This window comes from Carettochelys insculpta, chromosome 3 (genome assembly GCF_033958435.1).
Source record: "Carettochelys insculpta isolate YL-2023 chromosome 3, ASM3395843v1, whole genome shotgun sequence".
NCBI lineage: Eukaryota > Metazoa > Chordata > Testudines > Carettochelyidae > Carettochelys > Carettochelys insculpta.
The window spans coordinates 98,837,152-98,863,686 of record NC_134139.1 but is presented as its reverse complement, the minus strand read 5'-3'; the positions used below and the strand labels follow the sequence as shown (position 1 = coordinate 98,863,686).

The following is a 26,535-nucleotide window of genomic DNA, read 5'->3' as shown; positions in this document are numbered from 1 at the left end:
CATAAGCTTAGGTTGCTGAAAACTTCCAAAGCTTAAATTGCTTTTAATTTCTGGAACCAATTGCTGGAAATAGGAAAAGAGTTTTAAAATACATACTCACTCTGCCCACGTACTAGTCTGCAATTTATTAATCTTCATTGAAATAGAATCACCATAGTTGTTTGTTTTATTTCTTGTGTGGCATCAAATAGATAGATAGCTAACATCATTCTGATATATTAACCTTTTTTTTTCCTCCAGCTGAATTACTGAAAGCCAGATTGGAAAATTAGAGCCGTTTCCACTTAATTTATTACAAGCACAACTAATTGTAAAAAGGAATACTGGTTTTTTTTTCCCCTGGGACAGGTGCTGTCTAATGACCATTTCCTGTTTTTTTTTTTTTTTTTTTCTTTTCCTCAGCTTCAGTTCAGCTTCCATGGCAGAGATCTGTTTCACATAACAAAGTGCCCTATTACATCAAGTAAGTTGGTTTTGGTTTTCATTTAGCTTCACTTAAGAAAGCAAAGGTTTTGTGAGCTATGCCTGATAGCTAATGTTACAAGATTATTAGAAATGTTACAAGCATACCCACGATAGGAGCACTCATTTACAAATAGATACAAATCATCCAACACAGAGTCTCTGACTCAGCAAGGTTATTTAATCACATTTGTGAATTTAATCACATGACTAATGCCTCTGAAGCCAATAAGACTACTCATGCGCTTAGAATTAGGCACAAGTTTAAGAACCTTTTTCATTCAAAGCCTAGGCCAGAGACGAAATACAAAGAAATCAGACTGGTGGCTTTTTTTCTGTAAAAATCTGAACTCTTAATGACAAAGTCCATAACTGAGAAGCATTATTGTAGACACTGATTTTTACAAAGATTTTTCACACAGCTAACTAACCTCTTGTTTTTCTTTTTGTTCGAAGCTTCTGTATGCACAGCCATCTGGCTGATCTTCCTGTCCTCTTTTTTTTGCTTTTGAAAATATCTACCTGGCATCAAATTAATCTCTGTGCCAAATAATTTGTAAATAATTGAAATAGAGACATTCAGTGTGTGTGATAGTGGAAAAAAATAATTCACAATCCTTAACTATATAATTTTTCTTATACAGTGATGTTTATAATATAGGGAGAAAGTACAGGTAAATAAATCTGATTAGAAGAACAAAGATTGTGGTTCTATCAGAAAACCAGCAGTGGTGTACAGAAGGGATAAATGCTGTTTGGACTGTCCAGTATGCATTTTAAACCAAACTTGGAGTGGTTTATTCTAATCCTGGAGGTGGTGGTGAGGAAGTCTATGTAAAATCTTGTGAGCATCAGTCTGGAGGGGCCATATTATTTCTTAGTGGAGCATATGTATGAGTGTGGTCATCCCAGCTAGTGCCTTTATGTGATGGTATGTGATACTGTTGTTTATCTGTAAAGCTCACATTCAGGGTCTCACTGAAAACTATTACAGAAATATATGGAGGTTCTAAAAATGAAGTTCAGGATTCTATTTCTTTGTATCCCTCTGCCTGTGTTTGCTTAGCCTTTCTTAGTGTTCTTTAGAGCAGGGATGAGCAAACGTTTTATGTTTGGCCCCACTTTTCAGCCCTGCAATTAGTAACGCACCCCCAACCCCAACTTGTCTAACATAACCAAAAGTGATGGAAATTTTGGTTATGTTTATTTTAAAAAAAACCTTGTGGCATGTTTAAGAAAAGTGTGTAGAATGTGAGAATTTTGTTAATCGGTATATAAATGTGAACACACACACCTAACAACAGTAGCATGCTTCAACATTTTTAATGAGATGGATGAGCCTGAGAGGAGACAACCAATTGTGCTGTCCCCCTCCACGCTTAGGAAATCTTGTCGCACCTGAGGGAGCCCACCCCCTGCACTTTGCTCTCCCCTGCCTTAGAATAAGAGATTCCTTCCTTCATGCCCTGGATGGCAGACAGGAGCAAAGATGAGACAGGTCCATAATTTCTCTTCCTTCCTGCAGTGCTTCTGAAGGCCAGCCTGCCCCAGACAGCAGCAAAACTGCAGGTACTATGTCTGCAGTGATGGATAGGCAGAGAAGTGAAATGCTCGAGGAAGTCAGTGGAGCTGCTGCTTTTCTTGTTCACACTGATTCATCCTCCGATTCCTGGAGCATTTCGGGTAAAGGGGTGTTAGTATGGATAGAGGTTCTGTCAAGCCTGGCATGTGGAGGGAAGGGGAGAGCGATCCCTCCTTCCCAACAGTGCCAAATTACTGCTCTCTCATACTGGGTGTGCTTCCTGCCTCCTTCACTGCTTTATATCTCTGTGTGGGAAGGAAAGATGTCAATGGTGCATCTCCTACAACCCACAGTTAATGCTGGACTTTGTACTACTTGATCCTCTGCAGCACTAGCAGCTACATCACAGCTCACAGTTGCATCCTCTGGGCTGCTATGTGAGCCTCATCTCCTTCTCTTGTCAGAAAAGAGTAATTTGGGGCTCCCTGTCCATCTTTATAGTAGGGTCCCAGGTCTCCCCCTCATCAGAATTAACATTTGAGATGTTTCTTTGAGTAATATCTGTATGGCTGTTCCACAACAGGATGCGCACAATCCCATGCATCCTTAATTGGAGATTTTTCATCAGAAGATCTCGTGCCTCCACCTTCCTGGGCAAAAGTTTGCACATTCCATCTCCATTCCTTCTCAGCTGCAGCTTATGACAGCCTTGTGGTGCCTGTTCACCAGATACGCAGTTTGCTACCTCTCTCTCTTAAGCATTTATTTTCTTCATGGTTATTTATCACACATTTGCGGAGGGGTTTGCATTCCTTTTGCCTGATCTGGACCTTTGGGAGGGTTGTGGGGGGACCTTGATCCTCAGACACAAGTATGAGTGATGGTCACCTCCTGGGCTTTAAATCCTCCTGGGCTTCCCATTGATCTTCCCCTTGCAGTGACAAAGACACAGATTGTCGCTGCAGCCTGGAATAGTCTCACACTCACATATAAGATCTGCTTAGGTATTAAAAGCAGATCTAAGCAAGTAAGGGGAAACAGGATAAAATTCTTGTGGCTGGAGCAGTCCCTGAGACCTGCAGGATCGAGAGGGATGCTTGTACTTTGGATCCAGTTGATCTGAGAGCCTTGGCAACTGTCTCTTCTGTGTTGTAATCAAAGACTCTGAGGGCTCTTCAGAACCATCTAGACCCTCAAAAAAGGACATACCACTTTCTCCAGAATGAGATAAGAGAAGTGGAAAGTCACCCCTCATTTCCCAACAGGGGTAGCACTGAAGTGTCCATCCCCCCCAATCCCGAGACCATGGACCAGCTTAGAAGATCATGGTGCAAACAAGGAAGCCATCAAGTAAAGAATCTAGAATGGCACTGGCATCAGACTTAGAGCATCAAACTCAAAGAGACTTCAGAGCCAGATGAAAATCCTCATCAGTACCTCTTCTGTAGCCAGACATGAAGGGCCTGGCAATTGCATTTCAGTACCGTCTGCAGGACCACCTGACATACTGATTACTGAGTATCCCTACTTGTAGTCACTTGTATTTTCCAGGCTTCTAGTCTACTGTCACTTTTGAATCCTGAAAAAAAGCCTGAACCATGAATATGGAGGACATTCTCTGCAAGTGCCGCTCTCCTTCCAAGGCCTGCTTATCCTCTGATTCTGCCATCTTCAGCAGTGACTCACCTTCCAGTACTGACTTGGTCACCAGCTCCTCGCAAACCATTTGGGGGTGTAGAGAAGCATTCAGAGCTCGTACTGATATGCATAACATTCTCCTTTACTGTCTCTCCAACCCTCCAACTCTCAACCCCCATCCTTTCAGAGCCCCGTACGGTCTTGACCACAGGTACCGACACCACTTGGCTTTCAGGTAGGCACAGGGGATAACATCTCATCTTATTCTGGCATGCTGACATACCTTCCAGCCTTCCTCCATTTCAGTACATCCTGAGGAGGAAACTCTTAACAGAGGACACACCTGGCTGTCTTGGCAAGGACAGCTTTCATGCCTTGTCTCCGTCTCTTAAGCCCCTCCAGAGTTAGGCTTTCTGAAATCTGTGGCTCCCCTAGGGAGACCAGCTCTACAAGGTCTCATCTTTTTGGGGGGTACATCAGGAGCAACAACTGCCACTCTTAGTGTCCCGCTTTAGAGCAAGATCTACAGAGGAACAACAGTCAGCTGAGGATGGATGTAGAGGCTCTCTACAGTAATATTCCACATGAAGATGGATTACAAGTGATCAGGAATATCATCCCTGACGTTACCACAGCCAGTCTGGTGTCTGACCTCTGTAAATTTGTTTTCACGCACAATTATTTCCAATTTGGGGAAAACTTATACCTCCAGATTAGTGGCACTGCTAGGGGCACCCGCATGGTCCCAAAATATGCTAATACATTTATGGCTGACTTGGAATAATGATTCCTCAGCTCTCGTCCCCTATTACCTCGCCTTTACTTATGATGCATTGATGATATCTTTATCATTTGGATCCATGGTAAAGAGACTCTAGAAGAATTCCACAGAGACTTTAACAATCTGCACCCCACCATCCATTTATGCCTTGACCAGTCCACATGAGAGATACATTTCCTGGACACTACAGTACAAGTCAATGATGGCCTGATCAGTACCACACTCTACCAGAAAGCCACTGACCGCTGTACTTACCTACATGCTTCTAGCTTCCATCCTGCACACACAACAAGATCCATCATTTACACTCAAGCCCTTGGGTGCAACCGCATTTACGCTGACCTACTGACAGAGACCAAAAACTACAAGATCTCTACCAAACATTCATAAACCTGAATCACCCACCGGGAAAAGTAAAAACACAAATCGACAGGGCCAGACGAATACCCAGAAACCATCCACTCCAAGATAGGCCCAAAAAAAGCCAATAACAGTCTGACACCACTCGTCATTACCTACAGCCCCCAACTCAAACCACTGCAATGCATCATTAAAGACCTACAACCTATCCTAAATCAGGATGCCACACTCCAGAAGGCCCAAGATGACAGGCCTGTTCTCTCCTATAGACAACCTCCCAACCTTATGAGGATTCTCACTAGCAACTATAGGCTATACCACAGTAATACCAGTCCTGGAACTTTTCCTTGCAACAAAGCCCATTACCAACTTTGTCCACATATCTATTCTGGAGATACCATCACTGGACCTAACCATGTTATTCACAGAATCACAGGCACATTCTCGTGTTCCTCAACTAACATCATGTATGTCATCATGTGCTAACAATGCCCACATGCGATGTATATCGGACAGACTTCAAACACTCTTCAACGAAGAATGAATGGACACAAAACAGGCATCAAAAAACTCCTAACTCACAAACGTGTCAGCCAGCACTTTAATGGCTGACCTGAAAGTCTGTGTTTTACTGAATGGGAACTTTAAGGACCTACGACAGAGAGAGTGCTCAGAACTCTCATTTTTATTCAAATTTGACACATTAACACATGGTTTGAACTGGGACAGCAAGTAGCTGGACCATTATAAGGATTCTTTTTGCATACTTGGTTTTATCTGACTCTTGACTTCCCCACCCCACACCCCCTCCTGCTACCCCTCTGCTCTTCTGATTTGCCAACCGTGATAACATTTTTTCTGATTTGTCAACCTCGATAACAATTTTTGGACCTCTGTGCTGTAGATATTGAGTCTGTTCTGGTATGGCCATGATCTGAAGAAATGGCTCTGTTCCACAAAAACTCATCACCTAGTAAATTATTTTGTTAGTCTTTAAAGTGCTACTTGGCTGCTTTTTTTGTTTTGATAGAATACAGACTAACGCTGCTGTCTCTCTGTCACTGTTCAACACTCCCAACCTGTTTGCTGAATGTGGCAGGAGTCTTGTGAAACTCCTTTGTATAATTCCTAGTTAATGTATTATAATGCCTATGTACTTGGGATGAAAGTAGCAAGGTATAGCTGCATAGGCAAAATAATCTTTGCTTTTTCCTGCCTTTTTGTGTGCATCACTTTGCAATTTAAATGTACTTTTTTATTGTCAAAAGCTGTCTCTACACTTGGCCAAAATTTTGAAAGGGCCATGCTAATTGCCAAATCAGAGAATACTAATGAGGCACTAAAATGAATATTCAGTTCCTCATTAGCATGCTTGTGGCTGCTGGTAGGAATAAGGGGGTTTCAGCATTTGTGGGGCCCTTTTCGAAAAGGGACCCATGTAGACGAGCTGTGCATGATCAAAACGCAGCACTTTCGAAGTGCCGCAGCTGGCATCATGCTAATGAAGCACTGAATATTCATTTTAGCACATTGGTAGCATTCCCTGGTTTGGCCATTAGTATGGCCCTTTTGAAATTTTGGCTAAGTATAAACACAGCCAAAGAGAAACAATTTAAACACATGCAACATATATATGATACAGAAATAGTCTATAAGTTATTTGCGACTGGACCACCTATGTAGAGCGTGGCTTAAGAAATCCAGAGGAATATTGAGTCCTTCTGGTCATATTTTATTAATGACTTTGGTGGAAAACATGAAAACCAAATAAAATCATCAGCACTGCTCCAAAAATGGTTTGCTAACAAGAGACATAGCTGAAATGTAAGACACCTATTTTACATATTAAAACAGAGCAATTTCTTAAAAAAATATACTAAGGATACTAACAAGGCAGGTAAAATAGTTACTTTAATCTGGGAGCCTCACAGATCTCTGGACATAATTGGAGTTGTTGAATGTGGCTGGTCATGATTTTTAGACAATGCATTAGATGGCATCCAATAGTCATTAAGACAGCACTATAAAAGTGGGATGTCAGGTGTAGGCAGTCAGTGGAAGAGTCTTTTCATGACCCAACTAGCTCTTATTTTTCATTTGTCTCTTCTTATAAAGGTTTTTAAATAAACAAGGTCAAAGCAATTGGAACAGAAAAATCTCTTACAGCCCCCATAAAATGGCTTTTGCAGTGTTTTCTCTTTACTATCAAATTGATGTACACTATCTTGATATTTATGCCTTGAAAGAAAAGTACAATAATCTGATATTTAATCACCAGGTTTTGTTTATTTTTTAAAAATGCAGTGAAGAATACTAAATATTTATAGCTTCATAGTTTTCCATGCCAGCTTTTCTTGGCATTTTGCTATATTTCCATGGTGCACACTGTCTCCAAACTTCACAGCTACTAGCAGTAGGTGAGGGAAGTACTGAGTTACGGAAAATAGAACAGAAAAGGGGTCTGAAAAAAGCTGATTCTTAAGTTTGTCTTTTGGGGGATTATCAGGCTGAGCCACTTTATCCAGCTTTAAATATATATATTTTTGTAAACTATGTTCAGTGTCCATGTTCAGACCAAACTCGGAAGTAAGTAGAAAAATGTCATAATTATAAATGTATTTAATGGAACAATTATTGTGCTTTGACAGTACAATTCTGAGAGCAATCATCTTCACAATAATTATCTTTTATACAAAGAACCAATTCTTGGAAAGTTGTACGGAGTAGATTGTCACTTAATTTTCCCTTGTGGCTTTTCTGAAGTGCACCAACATAAGAATGGTCATACTAGGTCAGGCCAAAAGTCCATCTGCCAAGGATCTGATCTTCTGACAAAGGCCAGAACCAGTTACTACAGAACAGGTAATCATCAAGTGATCCCTATCATCCATTCCCAGCTTCTGGAAAGCAGAGGCTCAGGATACCATCCTCATCCATCCTGGCTAATAGCTATTGATTGACTTATTGGCCATGAAGATACCTTTTTCTTTTTTAAACTCTAACATTTTCGGCCTTCACAGCATCCTCTGTCAGAGTTCCACAGGCTAATGTTGTGTTGTGTGATACTTCCTTTTGTTAGTTTTAAACCACTGCCTTTTAATTTCAGTTGGTGACACTTCTTTGTGTGTTACGAGAAGGAGTAAATAACAATTTCTTGTTTTCTTTCTTCACGTCTCTCATGATTTTATAGACCACTATCACGTCCCACCTTAGTCATAGGTTTTCTAAGCTGAAAAGTCTAACTCTTTTTAACCTCTCCTCATCTGGTACTGATCACAGGTACAGGTCTTTGGGGACACTACTGTTTAGCTCTCTCTATTGTGAAAACTCACCATTTATTTCTACTTTGTCTTTCTTATCTTATATCCAGTTACTGATCCATGAGAAGACCTTCCTTCTTATCCTGTGACAGCTTATTTTGCTTCAGAGGCTGGTGAGGGACCTTGTCAAAAGCTTTATGCTATATCCACTGGATTCCCTTGTTCACATGCTTGTTGATTCCCTTGGAGAATTGTACTGGATTGGTGAGGCATGACTTCCATTAGCAAAGATAATGTTGTCTCTTCCCCCAACAAGTTATGTTCATCAATGTGTCTGACAACTTCGTTCTTTATTATAGTTTCAAAGAATTAACCAAATACTGAAGACAGGCTTACTGGATCACATCTGAAGTCTTTTTTTTAAAAAAAGCTGGCATTACATTAGCTATCCTTGAATCATATGTTACAGAAGCTGATTTAAGTGATAGGCTGCAGACTACAGTTAGTAGTTCTGCAGTTTCACATTTTAGTTTTTTCAGAACTCTTGGATGAATACCATCTGGTCCTGGTGATTTTTTTATTGTTTAATTTATCAGTTTGTTCCAAAACCACCTCTAATGGCATCTCAGTCTAGGACAGTTTCACTGATTTGTCAACTAAAAAGAATGCTTCAGGTTTGGAAATCTTCCCCACATCTGAGCCAGGAAAACCAATGCAAAGTTTAGTTTCTTTGAAATAGCTATGCCATCTTTGAGTGCTCCCTTAAGCATCTCAATTGTTCAGCCTGTCTCTCCCTCACTGGCCAGTTATTTAGCAGGTTTTTCTGCTTCTGTTCTAGGGGAGAAAAAGCTAAGTACTACTTTTTGAGTTTTTCACTGACTGTTCTTCATATTCTTTTTTGACCTTCCTAATTATGTTTTCTAATGGTTGAATCACCCATTACTTCTTGTCTGTTCCTAATAAACAGAGTTCCCTCCCCTGTAGAGGTTCTAGTGGATTCCATGACATCGTTGGAAGAAAGTGTCCCAACTGTGGGATCTTTTCCCTGTGCTCCAGTTGGATTTTCTCCTTTCCTGAGACTTTCATCCTCCTCAACAAGACACAGTCTGTCAGATTAGGGATGGGACCATTCTACAGTGTCCTGGAAACTTTCATGCACGTACCTCTCTGTCTCCCTTCGTTCCGCTGGTTCTGCCACTCTGGTCTCCAAAACCTATCCATGGCCTCTGAACTCCAGGAGCTACTTGCACTGAATGCACATCTACATAACCTGCCCACATGCTGCACTGAGTGCAGTAAATTGGATAGCCCCCAAATCTGCTACTGAACTTCTGCCTACATTATTTTTTTACACTTACATCTCATTCCTTTGTTTTCTTTGGAAGGTGTAGGGGCTGCTTATGGGGATGGGGGATCAAAGGGAGCAGTTTCCTTGGGGCATGGTGATTTGAAAGACCCCCCGGGCACTGGGTCCTTTAATTCACCTCTGGAGCTCCGCTCAGTGCCGTCCAGGTGGCCCTGGGGAGGTACAGCATGGTTTGGGTGGTGCTGAGGGCTGGCTACCCCTAGTGCCACCCCTTCCAGGGGACCAGAGCTGAGACCCCCCCCCCATATATCCCAGGGCTGATATGCATTCCATGTCTTGCAAGAATAAATATTTTTAAGATCAATGTGCTCAAGAAGCAATTCTAAAGCATGCTGCTGTGCCATTTTATGGTCAGGATTGTATCTAGAGAGCTGGGGCTTAATAAACTGGGTAGTCCTTTTGTCGGAGCTGAGGGAGAAAAATGAATGGGAAAACAGGGAAAAATAAGAATATCAGTGAAATGCCAACTCCTGGTGTCCCCTGGTGGCTTCTGGACAACCTGCAAGTGTCTCCTGTCCTCAGTTTCTCCCATAAAAGGTTTCTTTAAATATGCCCTACACACCTTTCTGGGGGGCCATTCACAACATCCTTTCTTGGATTCTGGGTTTATTGGCAGAAAATAGACTCTGTTTCAGGACTCTGAGTTTTATCTCTTTACCTTCTCGTTGGGTCACTCCCAACCCTTTCTCGCCTGTCATTTCATTGTCCATTCCCAGGGCTTTCTGCTGGAGCCTGCTTGCTCCCGAAAGTTTCTGTCCATTTTTCTCTGCTCTGGTCTCCCTAAACAGACCCCCTCCATTGCAGCTACCTGCTACTCTTTCACAGAGGAACCATCTGATCTCTCTCAGGTGTGCCTCTTCAGTAATCAGGGGTGGCAGGCCCCAGGCCCTTAAGAGGAAGCCACCCTCTTACAAAGAGTACAGTACAGTATTTGACATCTGTAGGAGCTAACTCACCTTTGAATTGGGAGGCTGTAGAAGTACACCCAGTAGGATGATGATTTTTTGGAAATGTACTACAAGCTTGCAAGCTTTGTAACAAAAATAAAGGAAGCTTTTTTCGTCAAATTAGGAAACTCTCTGAAAAGTAGGCGAGTGTGCTTTAGCCTGCAATGGATCTGTAGCAGGAGAGTGTCAAAATGATTTAAAACGTCTGTATTGTGAGATAAGTAGCATTTGTTTTGTCTCCTGCCCTATGCCAGTGGTCACAGGCTTTTACGTGTCCAGACAAGCATGTCTCAAAGAAAAAGAAGGTTCTGTTGCTGGCTTGTTTTCCCCCACCAGTTTACTAATATTGATATGCATACTGGTTCTGGATGGCTATAGTTATTACAATATATGTATTTTACACCTAAGAGAGGCCCCCTTTTACTTGAACAAGTGGAGTACTTTGAAGAGGAGAGAGAGTTCTATTTCCATGTAATTAAGATGCATTCTTTAGAGCCCAGGTAGATGAAGGTGTTTATGCTTCTATGCTCTGCAGGGTGATGGTGTTTGATTGACTAGAACATGCATATTTGTTTTCATATACAATTTAGTCTTTTACTTTGTTTCCTCCTTTTATCATATAAAACAAGTTGCCAAGTGGCTTTTGAGATTTTCTTGGTCCTATTTATCTTCTATTTTACGTCAACGAGAAATGGCAATAGTTCTGCCATTTTGGGTTAATTATTGCAGTAATAGTCAGTGGATAGTGTTTGAAACCTAGGACCCAAATGAGCTCTACATCTTTCATACCTAAGTATTCTTGGGGAAAGTTGATTCTTTGAAATTTTTGACAACGTGCCCAAGAGACTGGGACTAGTGAGCAGTATGGAGAAGGAGAGAGCATAGGTCATGCAGTATTTACTGTTAGCTGTTGTTTGTAATAAATGTGATAAGTTTGGACAAATGGTTACAAAAGACAAAAATTGATTACTTTGAGCAAGCGTTAAATTGAATTCATTTTTCATCGGCTGTGCTGCAAAAGATGTGGGCTATAATGGACATTCTCTGTAACTTTTTATTTATAATCATTTGAAGCATGCAAGACATGTTTGGCCTCAATACAGATGATGCAAAAATAAAACCCTGTGCTAATACAGAAATTTGAAAAACATGGAAATTTACCTCCACTAATTTTTAAAAAAGGACACTTTAAAATATTGAAATTCAGCTTGTAAATAAATTTGAGGAATTTATCATCAGGTGAAAGGAATGTAGGAAGGAAACTATTATTATGGGATATCTTGGTGTTCTTCAGTTAACCACAACTACTCATGCTACATTTACAAGTCTTTCCACCTTCACAATTTATACTGCTTGGAAGTACTCAAAAGGAAATGAGAGGGATCAAAGCAAATGTAATATCGTATAGAGCATGTTACTCAGGGCAGTGATGTCTCCTCATCATCATCAAGGACTCAGTTTCAAAATGCATAACAAAACACTTCTGAATGCTCCTGAAAAGGACCTGGCATCGTTAAAAACATTTTGAAAGTCACTTTATTTCCCCCTTTATCGAAATGATTTAATCCTCCAGGGCAAGGAATCTTGATTCTGTACTTTTAAAGTCTCCCTTCAGAACCAATATTCTTCCTCTTCTGATCTTAGTTGTACCATGAGTTTGGGGGAGATAAAAACAATCCACTGACATTGGAAGTAAATCTTCCTCCTGGCCATTGCATCCCTAATACCATCTTCTTTAGGACTGAAGGGAAAATAATATTTTAATTGCCTGCAAATGAGATGCAGCTTTTAATTTTGAGATTATTTCCTTAGTTACCACTAGCCTTCATCTTCTAATTAATAATGACAAGTAGTGCTTGTTATCCTGAGGGAGCTCACAATATACATAGTAGAAATAACTCCACCCACTACTAAAATGCAGCTGCCCTTACAATAGCATTGCTAGGAGTTTTACAGCACGCCATTGCTATAGTTTAAGAAAGGTGGTTAAATATGCTGTATCCAGATGAAATGATATGAGAAGTTCAGGCAGGCAGAAGTAATTCCTCTAACTGGAGCAGTGCCTGTTCCCAAAGTGCCATGGAATCATTAAAGACGGTTGGAGATCACAACTTCAGTTTTACATCGCGTCTAAAAGAGTCTACCTTTAGAAAAACAGTATGACTTACCACCATTCTACGGCTTTTCTCTTCTTTGATGTGTGTGTTGATGTTGATAGCACTTTTGAACTGTGTGGGGGGGGAGGGGGAACTTTTGAGATTTTGAAATGGGAAAGTTCAGAGTTAAATGTTTCAATCCAAATCTTCTACTTTGCCTTATCTTCGGCTCAGATCTTATTTTCCATTTCTGGTTGGGAAACTTCTTAAAATTTCCTGGGACATTATGAGGTTTCAGTCCAAACTGGTAGCCCAGTTGTTCCTGTGAAACTCCATCAAATGACACTGTCTGATCTTGTTTGTGCCATTTTAGTAGAATACATCAATTAAAAAAAAGTTGTGTTTCATCTCCAGGTAGTAATTTGGATATTTGACTCTTCAGTCTGTATAGACTGCCTATCAAGATCTGATTCATAGATGTTTTTAGCTGTGAAAAGATAAGAAAGCTGAGGTAATTTCTTTAATTGTACCAATTTTTGATGGTGAAAGGGATATATCTCTGTGTAAATCTGACAGCTTTTTTAAAAATTAAAAATATAAACATGTTTAGAGATATATACATGTCATAGAGCTGGAAGGGACTTTCAGAGGTCACTGAGCCTAGTCCCCTGCACTCACAATAGGGCATATCATAATCCCTGATAGATTTTTTTTTAATGTATTTGCCCCAGATCCCTCAATGCCCCCCTACCCCCCGATTGAGCTTACAGCCATGGGTTTAGCAGGCCAATGCTCAGACCACTGAGCTGTCCCTCCCTGCTTTCCTTGTCTCTTTCACCAACAGAATTTGTTCTAATAAAAGATATTACCTCACCTTAAGCATCCAACTGATCCTTACTGTACCTGGAAGATTCCCCTCTGAAAAGTCATAACCAATACTGCATCTGCCTTGGGACAGGTCACTATGGCTCGAGTATTGCAGAAAAGAGTCATCAGGATGCAGTTAAGAGTTCTACCTCAGTCTCCTACCCAGCTGACAAGGACTTGCAGAGACTATCTGGGACTTATGAGCCTCTTTACTCTTAAGCATAGTTTTTGTGGGTTGATCTATATGCATTAGACATGCATCAGTAGCACAGAAGCTAATGTGTCTACAGCGCAGAAAGATGGGTCTTGTTTCAGAGGGCTACTTTATAAACCAGATCCGCACAAATTGGTGTATCCTGCTTGCTTCCTATTTTGAGTCCCTTAAAATGAGTCCTTTAACTGACATCCCTATTTGTTATCTGCATCCACATTCGTTCTTCCTGCAAAATTCAATTTACATGCACATTAAAACTCCCTGTGTGTTATGAAATTGTCATCAAACATAATTTTGTAGTGAGAAATAGCAACTTTGAGATTGGTTCCTTTTTTAACTCATTAATATGAAGTGGTAGTAGCATTTTTACAGCCTTATCCTATATTTCCTCATTTGCAGTTTTTATATAACATGTGTTGGGAGTGGGGTGCACGAAAGGTGCCACTTTACTGCCCTGGAAACTGGAGTCTTTAATCCTCAGAATAGCTCTAATACGAATAGTGGCACCAATAGCAGCAGCACTGACAATGCTGCTGCTGCTTTCACCTGAATGAATCAGCTCCATTGCTTGGGTCATTCAGCAAATGCCTACATTGTAGCTGGGAGCAAGCCTCTCTGCTAAACCTGACAAGAAAATTGGAAACTGTGAGTGGTAGTTTTATGATGTAAAGCTTTGTGTTCTGGGGATAAGACTTAGACAATCTCATTCATTTCATGTAAACACCTAGCAGCTATCCAGTAGTAATAACTTTTTGGTCACTAGCAGTGACCTAGAGGAAAAATAGTTCTATATCCCATTTTCAGTTCCATGGCTCATCAGTCTGCCTTTCTCAAAGTTTACTATCAGAGAGAATGGCGTTTCTGACAAAAAGCATACCAGTATGAAAGAAGTGAGACCTTTAAAAATCAATTAGTCTGTGATCAGACATGTTCAGAACTCACCACTTCAGCTGGTGAAAAAATAGGGGATCTTAGGGAGTAATTGTTGATAATGGCTGTATTCTGGAAGTATTTTTGTATAATAGCACAGATCTCATGTTGATGTCTTTTCACATCAAAGGGAAAATTCTGCTATCCAGGTTGTTTATTGCATTACAGGGAGCTAGTGAGATGTATTACAAAGTCTTGGGAGAGAGAGTTCCTGAATTCTGATCATTACTTCACCTTTCGGCTGTCTGACATAAGCAGAATGATGTAACCTCTCTCTACCTCATTTTTAACCATATGTAAAATAGGAAAACAACACTTCATCTGGCATACAGTTAGGCTAAAATACCACTTTTGATGGCCTTTGAGGTTTTCACATAAAGGGTACTATGCAAAAGTATATATGTAATTTTAATAATAGTATTCTTATTTATTACGAGAGAAATTCTTCAGGGATCCCAGATGGTTCTTAATACTTACTTATCCAGTTTTGAGGGCGTTAATCCTACAAGACCGAGTCCAGGATGCCACTGCTGGTGCCAGTGAGGATGTCCAGACATTGTGCCATAAAAATTAGTAAGCTGTTGAAGTCATTACTTTTTCAGTGTAGTAATTGTTTTAAGTTACTCCCCATTTTTCATAGACACACTGGACTGAATTTATCTATATAGTAACTGTTAAAGAGAAAAACACCATTCCGTTCAGCTTAGTAGAGTATAGCGTTGAAGGGTTGAACTTTTAGAGCCAACATTGGAAATATAATTTCATCATTACTTTGATAGGTAATAGAAGCTAATACTAAACTTTTGTACTTCCACAGTATCTTCTCTATGAGGTTCTCAAAGCACCTCTCAAATGGTAGTCAAGTTTCATAACACCTGTTTTACAGATGAGTGGAATGAGGTACAAAGGCCCTGATTCAGCAAAGTCCTTAAGCAGATACCTAAATTGCACTGTGTGAATAGTCCCATTGAGGACATGGCCAGATAGACAGGGTTTGGTGTGAACCCGTGTGTCATTACACATACAATATGGGGATTGGATGGTAACAAATATTTTAGTGTTTCAGTCATTTGAAAAAAGGTTTTTAAAAATCTGATATAAACGGTATTCAAATGTGTTTCTTAAACTACCAATTAATTCATCTCACACTTGTAATTTAGAGATGTGTGGTTCTGTCAGAACAAAGCCTTTTAGACGCCATACACTAATGCAGACCATGTGTGCGGGCGATACTTTTCAATTACAACAAGTAAATCACCAGGCACTTTTTTTTTTTTAACGAGATTCATACTGATTCACATGATCTTTACTGAAGACCCTTCTTTTAGATGTGACTGTATGGCTTACGATGAATACAACTATGCTTGTAATGTAGGTCAGTGAGATGTGGTTGAGTTGACAATGTCAGCATTTCACTGAACACTGTATTGGAGACACTTGGGAATATCAGAAGCCTGAGTGCAAGCTGAAATGCTAGTTCTTCTTCGAGTGTCCCCGTGGGTGCTCCACATTAGGTGTCGGGCTCGCCCGGCGCCGCAGATCGGATCTTCCAAGCAGTTTCTGCCGGACCGCACATGCACCAGTGCACACCACTCCCTTGCACGCTCCTGGCCACGTGCGCGATCCGGTCCCCGCCAGTTCCTCATAACCGCCGTCGGCTGCAGACGGAATCCGACTAGGCTACGGCCAAGTTAGCGTATTCAATGGTTTTAGCTGTTTTCTTTAAAGTTTTCAAGTTCTTAGTCTATTGTTAAGTTAGCCAGTTGTTATTTTCAAAAAAAAAAAAAACAAAAAAAAAAAACAAGAAACAACAAGCGGGACGGAATTCAGTCCAGTCCTAGTAACAAGCGGAGCACCGGAGGCCAGGAGCCTAGGGCCATTAGCCCTCCTGCCGCAGCAGGCTATCCGAGAGGGGGAAAACAGCACAGAGAAGGTGCTAAGTACACCATTAACAACTAAAAGACTCACCAACAATGTCCTCTTCAGGATTCAAGAAATGTGAGTCTTGCCGAGAGGCAATGCTAGCATCTGATGGGCACAGTCACTGTATAAGGTGCCTTGGGGAGTCCCATGTCACGCAGAAATGCTCCTTCTGTGCAAAATTAACAGCCAGAGCAAGGAAGGACAGGGAGATGCGGCTTAAAATGCTGCTATTCGACAAGGCCCTCCAGCCAGACGTACCGGAGCGGCTGCAGCAGGAGGGACCCTCCGGGGCCCATAAAAGGAAAGCTGCCTCCCTCACCCCATCAGCGCAAAAACGGAGGAAAGTCTCCCCAACCCGATCCCTGCCGGCAGCAACAGCGAGCGGGAGGGGAGGAGCGCACAGCCCCCAGCTGCAGCAAGAGCTGATTGGCGGCGGCACAGAGAGCCACGTGGAGGCGGCTCAGCCTCCGATGATCAAACAGCCGCCCCGCACCGCAGGCAGGGCGGCGGCTATACAAGTGCCGGTACCGGCGGCACCGACCCCCGGGGAACCGGCGGTGCAGAGCGCGCAGGCACGCAGCCTGCAGGCACCGGAGGACACCGCCCGCGCGGCACTGCCCATGAGCGTGCCGAGCGCGGCGCATACGGGGCCGAGATCCCCTGCACGTCAGGGGCGGAGCCACCCCCTCAAGGGAGGGGGAAGGCTGCATAGAAAACAAGGCACCGCAGCCCCTCTCCAGACAGGGCTGCAGAGTTGCTTTCTCTCAGCCCTCCGTTCATGCTGCAGACTCCAACTAGAAGGCGGGGGTCCCCCCTAGCCTACCCGGAGCCCCCGTCTCCATTTTTACAACCAGCCTCGCCCTGGCTGGGACCACCTTCACCCTTCTTGGGGTTTGAGCCGCTGGAGTACGATCACCCAGACGCAGATGGTATGCACCAAGGGAGTGGTCCAGGTCACCTTCCCAAGAACAGTGCCCATGCTGCCATGGTCGTCCCTATCACGCGGGGCATAGACACCACCGGCAGTCTACGAGGGAAAGATCCCCACAGATGGTCCCGTATCCCTGAGGGCAATCGCGAACGGGGACAGAGACTCAAGTATCTCAGGGGGAACTGGTTGTGGAACCCCGAGATTTTCCCTTGCAAGCTTCCAGCTAGTGGATGTACCATCACCAACAGGAACCGGAAGGGTCCAGAGAGGCGTATCCTAGTGGTTCCTCGCTCTCCTCCCCGGACGGGGCTACGGCCCTGGGGGACGTCCATCCTCCGGATGATCTCAAACAGTTTCAAGAGCTGTTTAAAAGGGTGGCCTTCACGCAAGGCATCCAGACAGCAGAGGTGCAAGAGAAACACCATAAGCTCCTCAAAAATCTGAGACCTCCGGCCTCCTCCAAAATAGCAATACCGCTTGACGAAGCAATCTTGGAGTCCGCCACTATGATATGGCAGACCCCTGCGACTATTCCGCCTGTCCACAAGAGAGCGGATAGAAAATACTTCGTGCCGGCGAAGGGCATGGAGTTCCTGTTCAGCCACCCACAGCCAAATTCCTTGGTGGTAGAGTCGTCGCAACAAAGATCAAAGACATCTCAATTCAAGACAGGGGGAACAGACAAAGATGCCAAGAAGCTAGAGCTGTTCGGCAGAAAGGTCTACTCCTCCTCCACTCTACTGTTGCGAATGGCAAATTACGCAGCGCATCTAGCGAACCACAATTTCGACAACTACACTAGGTTAACCTCCCTCATGGACTCGCTTCCAGAGGACAAGAAACCAGTGCTCAAGGCCATCGTGCAAGAAGGCTACGCGGCCTCGAGGACGGGAGTTCAGATCGCCCTGGATGTTGCGGACACAGCAGCATGCTCCACAGCTACGGCAGTGGTGATGCGAAGGGAGTCCTGGCTCCAGACTTCGGGTATACCGAGGGATCTGCAGGCAAAGATCGTCGATCTTCCCTTTGACTCGCAGAAGCTGTTTGCTGAATCAACTGACTCGGTCCTTCATTCCAGTAAAGATTCAAGAGCCACCCTTAGGACCCTGGGGATTTACACCCCTCCATACAGAAAGAAAAAGTACTACCCTCAACAAAGACGGTACCAGTACCAGCAACAGCGTCCCCAGTACCACAGGGGTTACGAGCAAGGGCGACATCAACAGCACCAGCAGTACAGAACTCCCAGGCGACGTTCCCAACAGAGCTGTGCATCCTCTGGGCAGGGCCAAAGGCCACAAGTTTGACACATAGATCCAGGGCTGCGCCATCCCTACCATCGCACAACATCATCCGAAGCGGTTATTCCACCATCGCCTCCGTCCATTCTACGACCAGTGGCAAAGGATCACCACAGACAACTGGGTGCTGGAGATCATAGCCACGGGGTACGCCATCCCCTTCCAGTCGCTCCCACCGCCACGACCTCCACCCAGGCCCCACCTCCAGGAGGCCTCCCACGTAGCGAGGCTCAAGCAGGAGGTAGACCATCTCATGCTCATAGGGGCAGTGGAAAGAGTGCCGGAGCAACTGCAAGGGAAAGGGTTCTACTCGAGGTACTTCCTCTCAGAGAAAAAGACAGGAGGCTGGAGGCCCATCTTAGATCTTTGAGGCCTCAACCGGTACCTGCGCAAGCAACGCTTTTGGATGATCACAATCGCCTCCATCCTTATGGCACTAGACGATGGAGTTTGGTTCGCCGCCCTCGACTTACAAGACGCATATTTTCACATAACTATCCATCCGGCTCACCGACGAGTCCTCCGGTTCATGGTAGGCAAAGAACATTTTCAATACAAGGTCCTACCGTTCGGCCTCTCCTCGGCCCCCAGAGTCTTCACCAAGACCTTGGCAGTGGTGTCAGCCTACCTGCACAGACAGGGGGTATTTATATTCCTGTATCTGGACGACTGCCTACTCAGAGGGGCCTCGAAGGAGGAGGTACTACGCATGATATGCGTCACAGCAGGCACGTTCTCTTCGCTCGGCCTGGTTATCAATCTGGCAAAATCAAAGATAGACCCCACACAGGACATAGAGTTCATAGGGGCACGCATAAATTCTATTACAGCGAGAGTGTATCTACCAGAGACACGCTTTTGGGCCATCGGCTCCCTCGTGCAAGTCATCACCTTCAGCCCTACGGTGCCGGTTCTGACGTGCTTACAGCTGCTGCGCCACATGGCAGCAGCGACGTTCGTAGTACAGAACGCTAGGTTACACACGCGCAGCATGCAGCACTGGCTGGCGAGCGTATACAAACCAGCAGCACCAAACCAGCAGCACACACCGTTCACAGGGTGGTGTCGCCCACAACAGAGGTGCGCAAATCCCTGCAATGGTGGGTAAACCCCAAGAACTTGCTAACAGGGGTACCCTTCCACCAACCACAAATATCGGTTTTTCTTACTACAGATGCCTCCCTCATAGGGTGGGGAGCACATATGGGCGAAGAGGTGACGCAAGGGCTGTGGTCCTCCACGGAGCAGTCACTGCACATAAATATACTGGAGCTCAGAGCAGTGTTCAACGCCTGCAGACACTTTTGAGACCATATACAAGGCAAAGTAGTCGGGATCAGTACAGACAATACCTCCACCATGTTTTATATAAATCGGCAAGGAGGAGCTCGGTCCCGTGCCTTATGTGCGGAAGCAGTCCAGTTATGGAACTGGTGCATCACCAACAATATAATCTTGAAAGTCTTGTACTTACCAGGCGCTCACAGTGTGAAGGCAGACCAGCTGAGCAGGCGTTTCGCACTCACGCACGAGTGGCAGATCCGTCCCGATCTGCTACGACCGATTTTTTACGCATGGGGTTTTCCCCAGATAGACCTGTTTGCCACTCAACACAACAAGAAGTGCCCACGATTCTGCTCCAGGGCAGGACTGGGATGGGGGTCCCTGGGGGACGCATTCGTGATCTCCTGGAGGGGCCCCCTGCTTTACGCTTTTCCTCCCACAGTGCTGATCCACAAAGTGTTGCAGAAAGCCAGGAGGGAAGGAGCCCGAATGATCCTGATAGTCCCAACGTGGGATCGACAGCAATGGTTCCCCCTACTCCTGCGCATGTCGGACCGTCCACCGATGCCCCTTCCGGTGGCGCCGGATCTGCTCACGCAAGCCCAGGGGTCCATAGGGCATCCGCAACCCCAAGGCCTGTGACTACAAGCATGGTTAATCCATGGCTCAGCTCCCTAGAGAGCACATGTACGGAGGAAGTGCAACAAGCCCTAGAAAGTAGCAGGAGGACTTCCACCAGGAAGACCTACAAGCAGAAGTGGACTCGCTTTACGGCATGGTGTTCTACCAAACAGCTAGCCCCCCTTTCGGTGCCTATACCTGTAATATTAGAGTATTTACTGGACCTCAAGAGAGGAGGACTCTCACTATCCTCGTTAAAGGTCCACCTTGCCGCCATTTCGGCGTTCAGACACGAAGAGGAAGGGCACACGGTGTTCTCCCATCCCATGGTTACCAGGTTCCTCAAAAGGTTGGTAAACCTATACCCCCCTTGGAAACCGCTTCCACCTTCGTGGAAGTTGGACCTGGTGCTTAATGCGCTAACGGGACCACCGTTCAAGCCTTTGGCCACGATTTCCCTCCGCCTCCTTACGATAAAGACGACCTTTCTTCTCGCAATCATGTCAGCTCACAGGGTGAGCGAGCTTGCAGCAGTTATGGCAACGCCACCCTGCACTGTTTTTTCCAAGGAGGCGGTAACCGTACGGCTGCATCCAGCCTTTGTTCCTAAAGTTTCTTCTGAGTTTCATATTAACGAACCTATTGTTTTACCCTCGTTTTATCCAAAGCCTCATAACTCTAACAAAGAGGCGCGCCTACACCTCCTGGACGTGAGGAGGGCGCTAGCCTTCTATATAGACAGGACCAAGTCCTTCCGGAAAACAGATAGACTCCTAGTCTCTCTCGCTCCCAAATCGAAAGGAGAAGGTCCCTCTTCGCAGAGAATCTCGAAGCACATCGTATCCTGCATAAAAATGTGCTGCGAACTCAAAAAGACTCCTTTACTGGCCATGCCCAGGGCTCATTCCACTAGGGCGGTGGCGGCATCAACAGCCTTTTTCAAGGGCGTTGCGCTAAAAGACATTTGCAGAGCGACGACCTGGTCATCCTATGACACCTTCGCCAAACATTACACCCTTCACAGGGTATTCCAAGAGGATACCCATCTCTCGACAGCGGTCCTCTCGGGGACAAGCTGCACATAATCCGATTACCCACCTCCTATCTTGGGTTACTGCTGGGTAGTCGCCTAATGTGGAGCACCCACGGGGACACTCGAAGAAGAAAAAAAGGTTACTCACCGTAGTAACGGTGGTTCTTCGAGATGTGTCCCCGTGGGTGCTCCACTACCCGCCCATCCTCCCCGCTTTAGATCTCTGTTTAGTGTTTTGCAGGAGCATCCGAGGCGGTTGGTCAAGGAACTGGCAGGGACCGGATCGCGCACGTGGCCAGGAGCGCGCAAGGGAGCGGCGCGCACCGGCGCATGCGCGGTCCGGCAGAAACTGCTTGGAAGATCCGATCTGCGGCGCCGGGCGAGCCCGACACCTAATGTGGAGCACCCACGGGGACACATCTCGAAGAATCACCGTTACTACGGTGAATAACCTTTCTTTATCTGGTTTCTTAATTGGGTGATTAATGTAGCCCGTTATTTTCTGTTTCCATTTACTGAGACTATACAGACCTCTTACCCTGGCTTCGGAATCTTCATTTCTTTCTACACTACAATCATTCAGACTGCAGCACAGTAAATCACCACAGCCATGTGCAATCAGTGGATCAAGAAGCAGTGTGTTTGTTTTTTTTTTTTGTTTGTTTTTTTTCCTTTTTGGGCTGGTTTCACTGCTGATTTATTAGTTTGTGTCTGACAATGAATAAATGTCAAGTCTACTGTCTTCTGTCAGGTGACTGTTGCAGAAAAAACAAGCATTACTGGCATTTTCAGTCTTACTTTTAGAAGTTATAAAACTTTGCTGGCCAGGCATGTGTCTTTTTGTCATTATTGCTATTTTTTAGACTAGGATATTAATGCACTTAGTTTTGTGATCAGTTCTCCTGATTTTATTATGAGATTTTTATTCTGTCATGATTTTTTTTGTGTTTAGTATGGTTTTCTACCTGTCTAAGGTTGCAATATAAGAAGTTGTCCCTATTCAGCAAAACATTTAAGCGTATCAATAACTTTGAGCATGTTTAACTGCTTTCTTAAATAGTATCAGAGAGGTAGCCGAGTTACAGGCCCTTTACAATATCCCACATGAAGATGGACTTCAAGTTGTTAGGAAGGTTATCCCTGACGAGACTGAGGCACAGATGGTGGCGGAGCTTTATGATTTTGTCCTCACCCACAACTATTTCAGATTTGAGGACAATTTATACCTTCAAATCAGTGGCACTGCTATGGGTACCTGCATGGCCCCACAATATGCCAACATTTTTATGGCTGACCTGGAAAAGTGCTTCCTCATCTCTTGTCCCCTAGTGCCCCTCCTCTACTTGTACTACACTGATGACATCTTCATCATCTGGACCCAGGGGAAAGAGGATCTTGAAGAGTTCCACTGTGATTTCAACAATTTCCACCCCACCATCAACCTCGGCCTGGGCCAGTCTGCACAAGAGATCCACTTCCTGGATGCTACTGTGCAAATAAGTGATGGTCACATCAATACCACCCTATGCTGAAAACCCATGGACCACTATGCTTATCTACATGTCTCCAGCTTCCATCCAGAGCACACCACATGATCCATTGTATGTAGCCCGGCACTAAGGTACACCCGCATTTGCTCCAATCCTTCAGGCAGAGACAAACATCTACAAAACCTTTACCAAGCTTTCCTGAAGCTACAGTACCCACTTAATGAAGTGAAGGAACATATTGACAGAGCCAGATGGGTACCCAGAAGCCATCTGCTACAAGACAGGCCCAACCAGGGAAACAAGAGAACACCACTGTTCATCACATACAGCCCCCAGCTAAAGCCTCTCCAGCACATCATCAGTGATCTATGACCCATCCTGGACAACTATCCTTCACTCTCACAGACCTTGGAAGACTGGCCCATCCTCCCCTACAGACATCCTGCCAACCTTAAACAAATTCTCACCAGAAACTATAGACCACAATGCAGTAACTCTAAAGCTGGAACCAATCCTTGCAACAAACCTCGCTGAGAACTCTTCCCACATATTTACTACACCAGTGATATCATCACAGGACCTAACTTCAAGCACGCCATTAGAGGCTCTTTCACCTGCACACCTAACTAATATAACATATGCCATCATGTGCCAGCCATGCCCCACTGCTATTTACATTGGCCAAACTGGACAGTCTCTACGCAAAAGGTTAAATGGACGTAAATCAGACATCCGGAACGGTAACATACAAAAACCTGCAGGAGAACACTTCAGTCTCCCTGGACACTCAGTAACAGATAAAAGTAGCAGTCCGACAACAGCAAAAATTCAAAAATAAACTGCAAAGAGAAATTTCAGAGCTGCAATTCATTTGCGAATTTGACTCCATCAACCAAGGATTCAACAGAGACTAGGAGTGGTTGGCCCATTACACAAGCAGTTTCTCTGCTCCTGATGTTCACAACTCCACGTTAATTGCTGATGATGGGCCACATCCACCCTGACTGAATAGACCTTGTCAGCTCTGGCCCTCCCTTTGACTGAGACTCCCTCTTTAAACCCTCCTCTGACTCCCCGCCCCCGCCACATGTATCTAATAGAGCGGGTCTTCACCCATGACAGCTTATGCTCCAAAATATCTGTTAGTCTGTAAGGTGCCACAGGACTTCTTGCTGTTTCTTAAATAGTGATGATACAAGTAGATGCTTCAAGTTGTTTCCTGGGTTCAGGTTTAACAAAAGAGGCTGGTTCATGCATAGTTGGGTAGAATCCTGTCACCTGGGCATGCTGTTATTTTGTGCCTTCAAGTGTGTGGCTAGAAATACTGAGTAAAAGAGAACAAATGCTTCTTTGTAGTCTTGTTGAAGATATTACTGGACCAGATCTTCAGCTGCTGTCTGGAGGTACGCTCATTTATACTTGAGGAGGAAATGGCCCACTGAGTTCAATGGCAAAATATCTTGTAATTCGGGTTTCAAAGCATCAGTTTATGGGAAAACTCTGTGCCTCCCTCTGCTGAGGAAGTTTTGACAGACAAGTTTGAAACAAACTTTCTCTGCTTTAAGGTTCTAAAATATTTGGAGACTCTTTTATAAGAAATCCCTGCTCTTCTGAATGTCAGAAATGTCCCAAGGAAGTTTATTTTCATGAGACTTTCAGTCTAAACATTCTTTTAAAATATCTGAACCTCTGGATGCTTATCACACCTTTACTCACTTCCTGTTTTCTCCCTTTTCCCTGCACTCTCTGCAGACCCCACATCTTACATCTTTGGTAAATCACGTCCCAGTACCATGCAACCTTGTTTTGTTATAATATGCTAGAAACCTTCTGCCATCAAAATACAATAGGCAGAGACTCTTTAAAAAACAAAGTTAAGATCAAATGTAGTCACATAACATTTGTTCTAAATATTTTGTACTGTACATTTACTTATGCTTGTCTGTTTGCTTACCGACGAGTTCAAACAAATATTCCTTTTTAATGTGCGATAAATATACAGAGAGTACTCAAATTAATCTCCCCAATTAATAAAGCAACAATAAGCACATTTTCACACACATATCTGTTCATTCAGAAATTAAGTAATTTTATGAAAATGTGTTTATGCTTATCTCTATCTCTGCTTGCTGACAAGTTCAAATAAAAACAGAGATTAAAGACAGTAGCTTTTTCTGTTTCTTTAAATATAACTTAATTTGCTAACCTGTGATAATATCATTCACAGTACTAACTTGTTAATTCGGAGCAGCAATGTTGTGGTCTTTTCAGTATAACACCCCACATATAATTGTCTAATTAATCTGCTTTAAGTTTAAATATCTGTGTGTAGCATGAATGTATTTTAATCTTTCCAACAATTGATATGCCAAAATAGAGAAAAAACATCACTGGTGAGAAAAAAGGTGATTTCATTAAGCATGAAATAAGCTGCATTTTATCCCTAAAGCTTTGTGAGAGTTTGATAGATTAACCATGCTGTTAAATGGTGGTACCCATTGTATCTCTATGTTTTGAGAGCATAAATGTAGAAAGTCATCCTGTGATATCCGGCAGCAATAGGTTTGCAGGAGGGAAAGTTTATTATTATTAAAAGTGTTATGGATAAGTCATAAGATCACTGATATTGAGTAGTTGCAAATATATAATGAAGACTATGAAATAAAAGCCTCTCTTTTGTTAAAACAAAAATCACTTAAAAATGGGATTAGCATGCTGAGACCTGCAGGGAATTTGCATCTTTACCTTATAAGTTGTCACCTTGGTTTCAGAATCAGTTTCCAATTTATACTAAGAGAGAGAGCAAACAAAAGCAGAACTGAAAAAGGATAAGAAGTAAATCATTGTAGTGGGTGCTAAATATGGGATAATTATCTGCTGAGTTATAGGACTGAATGCTTCAAGCAATTGCGTGATAAATCTTGTTGTTTGTTATGTAAAAGTGAAGGGATTTTTCTTTTTTTTTACATATAAGCAAAGGGTTGAATCTGTATGTGGCTCAGAATGTCTTTTCTTTTCATCTTTTTGTCTCAATCTTTGCATTTCTCCTTCTCTTACAGTCACCAGACACAAACAACCTGTTGGGATCATCCCAAAATGTCTGAGCTCTTCCAGTCCCTAGGTAAGTACACTTCCTTTACATAAACAATTTTATGGAGCCAGTCTAACTTTGGGGTGTGCTTCCCTAAGGGGTGCAGAGCAATGTTCAGGTGCAGGTGGGGCCTGAGCCAGTCCTCTGCAGGGCAGAGAGAATAGGCTACCCAGTTTTGTTGTACTTGATATTGTAATCACGCAATCTGTATTAGAATCTTAGAATCCTAGGGCTGGAAGGGACCTCAGGAGGTCATCGAGTCCAGCCTCCTGCTTCAAGCAGGATCAACCCCAACTAAATCATTCCAGCCAGGACTTTGTCAAGCCAGGACTTAAAAATCTCTAGGGATGGAGATTCTACCACCTCTCTAGGTAATGCATTCCAGTGCTTCACCACTCTCCCGGTGGAATAGTTTTTC

General features: G+C 43.7%; 1 protein-coding gene across 5 annotated transcripts in view; it reads left to right on the top strand.

Moving 5' to 3' along the window:
* The window catches only part of UTRN (utrophin), a 560,266-nt gene that overhangs the window by 435,316 nt on the left and 98,415 nt on the right, over window positions 1-26,535 (top strand). For all 5 annotated transcript variants that reach the window (XM_074990438.1, XM_074990437.1, XM_074990436.1 and 2 more), the window contains 2 exons: window positions 403-463; window positions 26,086-26,147. In XM_074990438.1, the coding sequence (XP_074846539.1) occupies window positions 403-463; window positions 26,086-26,147 (123 nt within the window). The remainder of the gene's footprint in view (window positions 1-402; window positions 464-26,085; window positions 26,148-26,535) is intronic.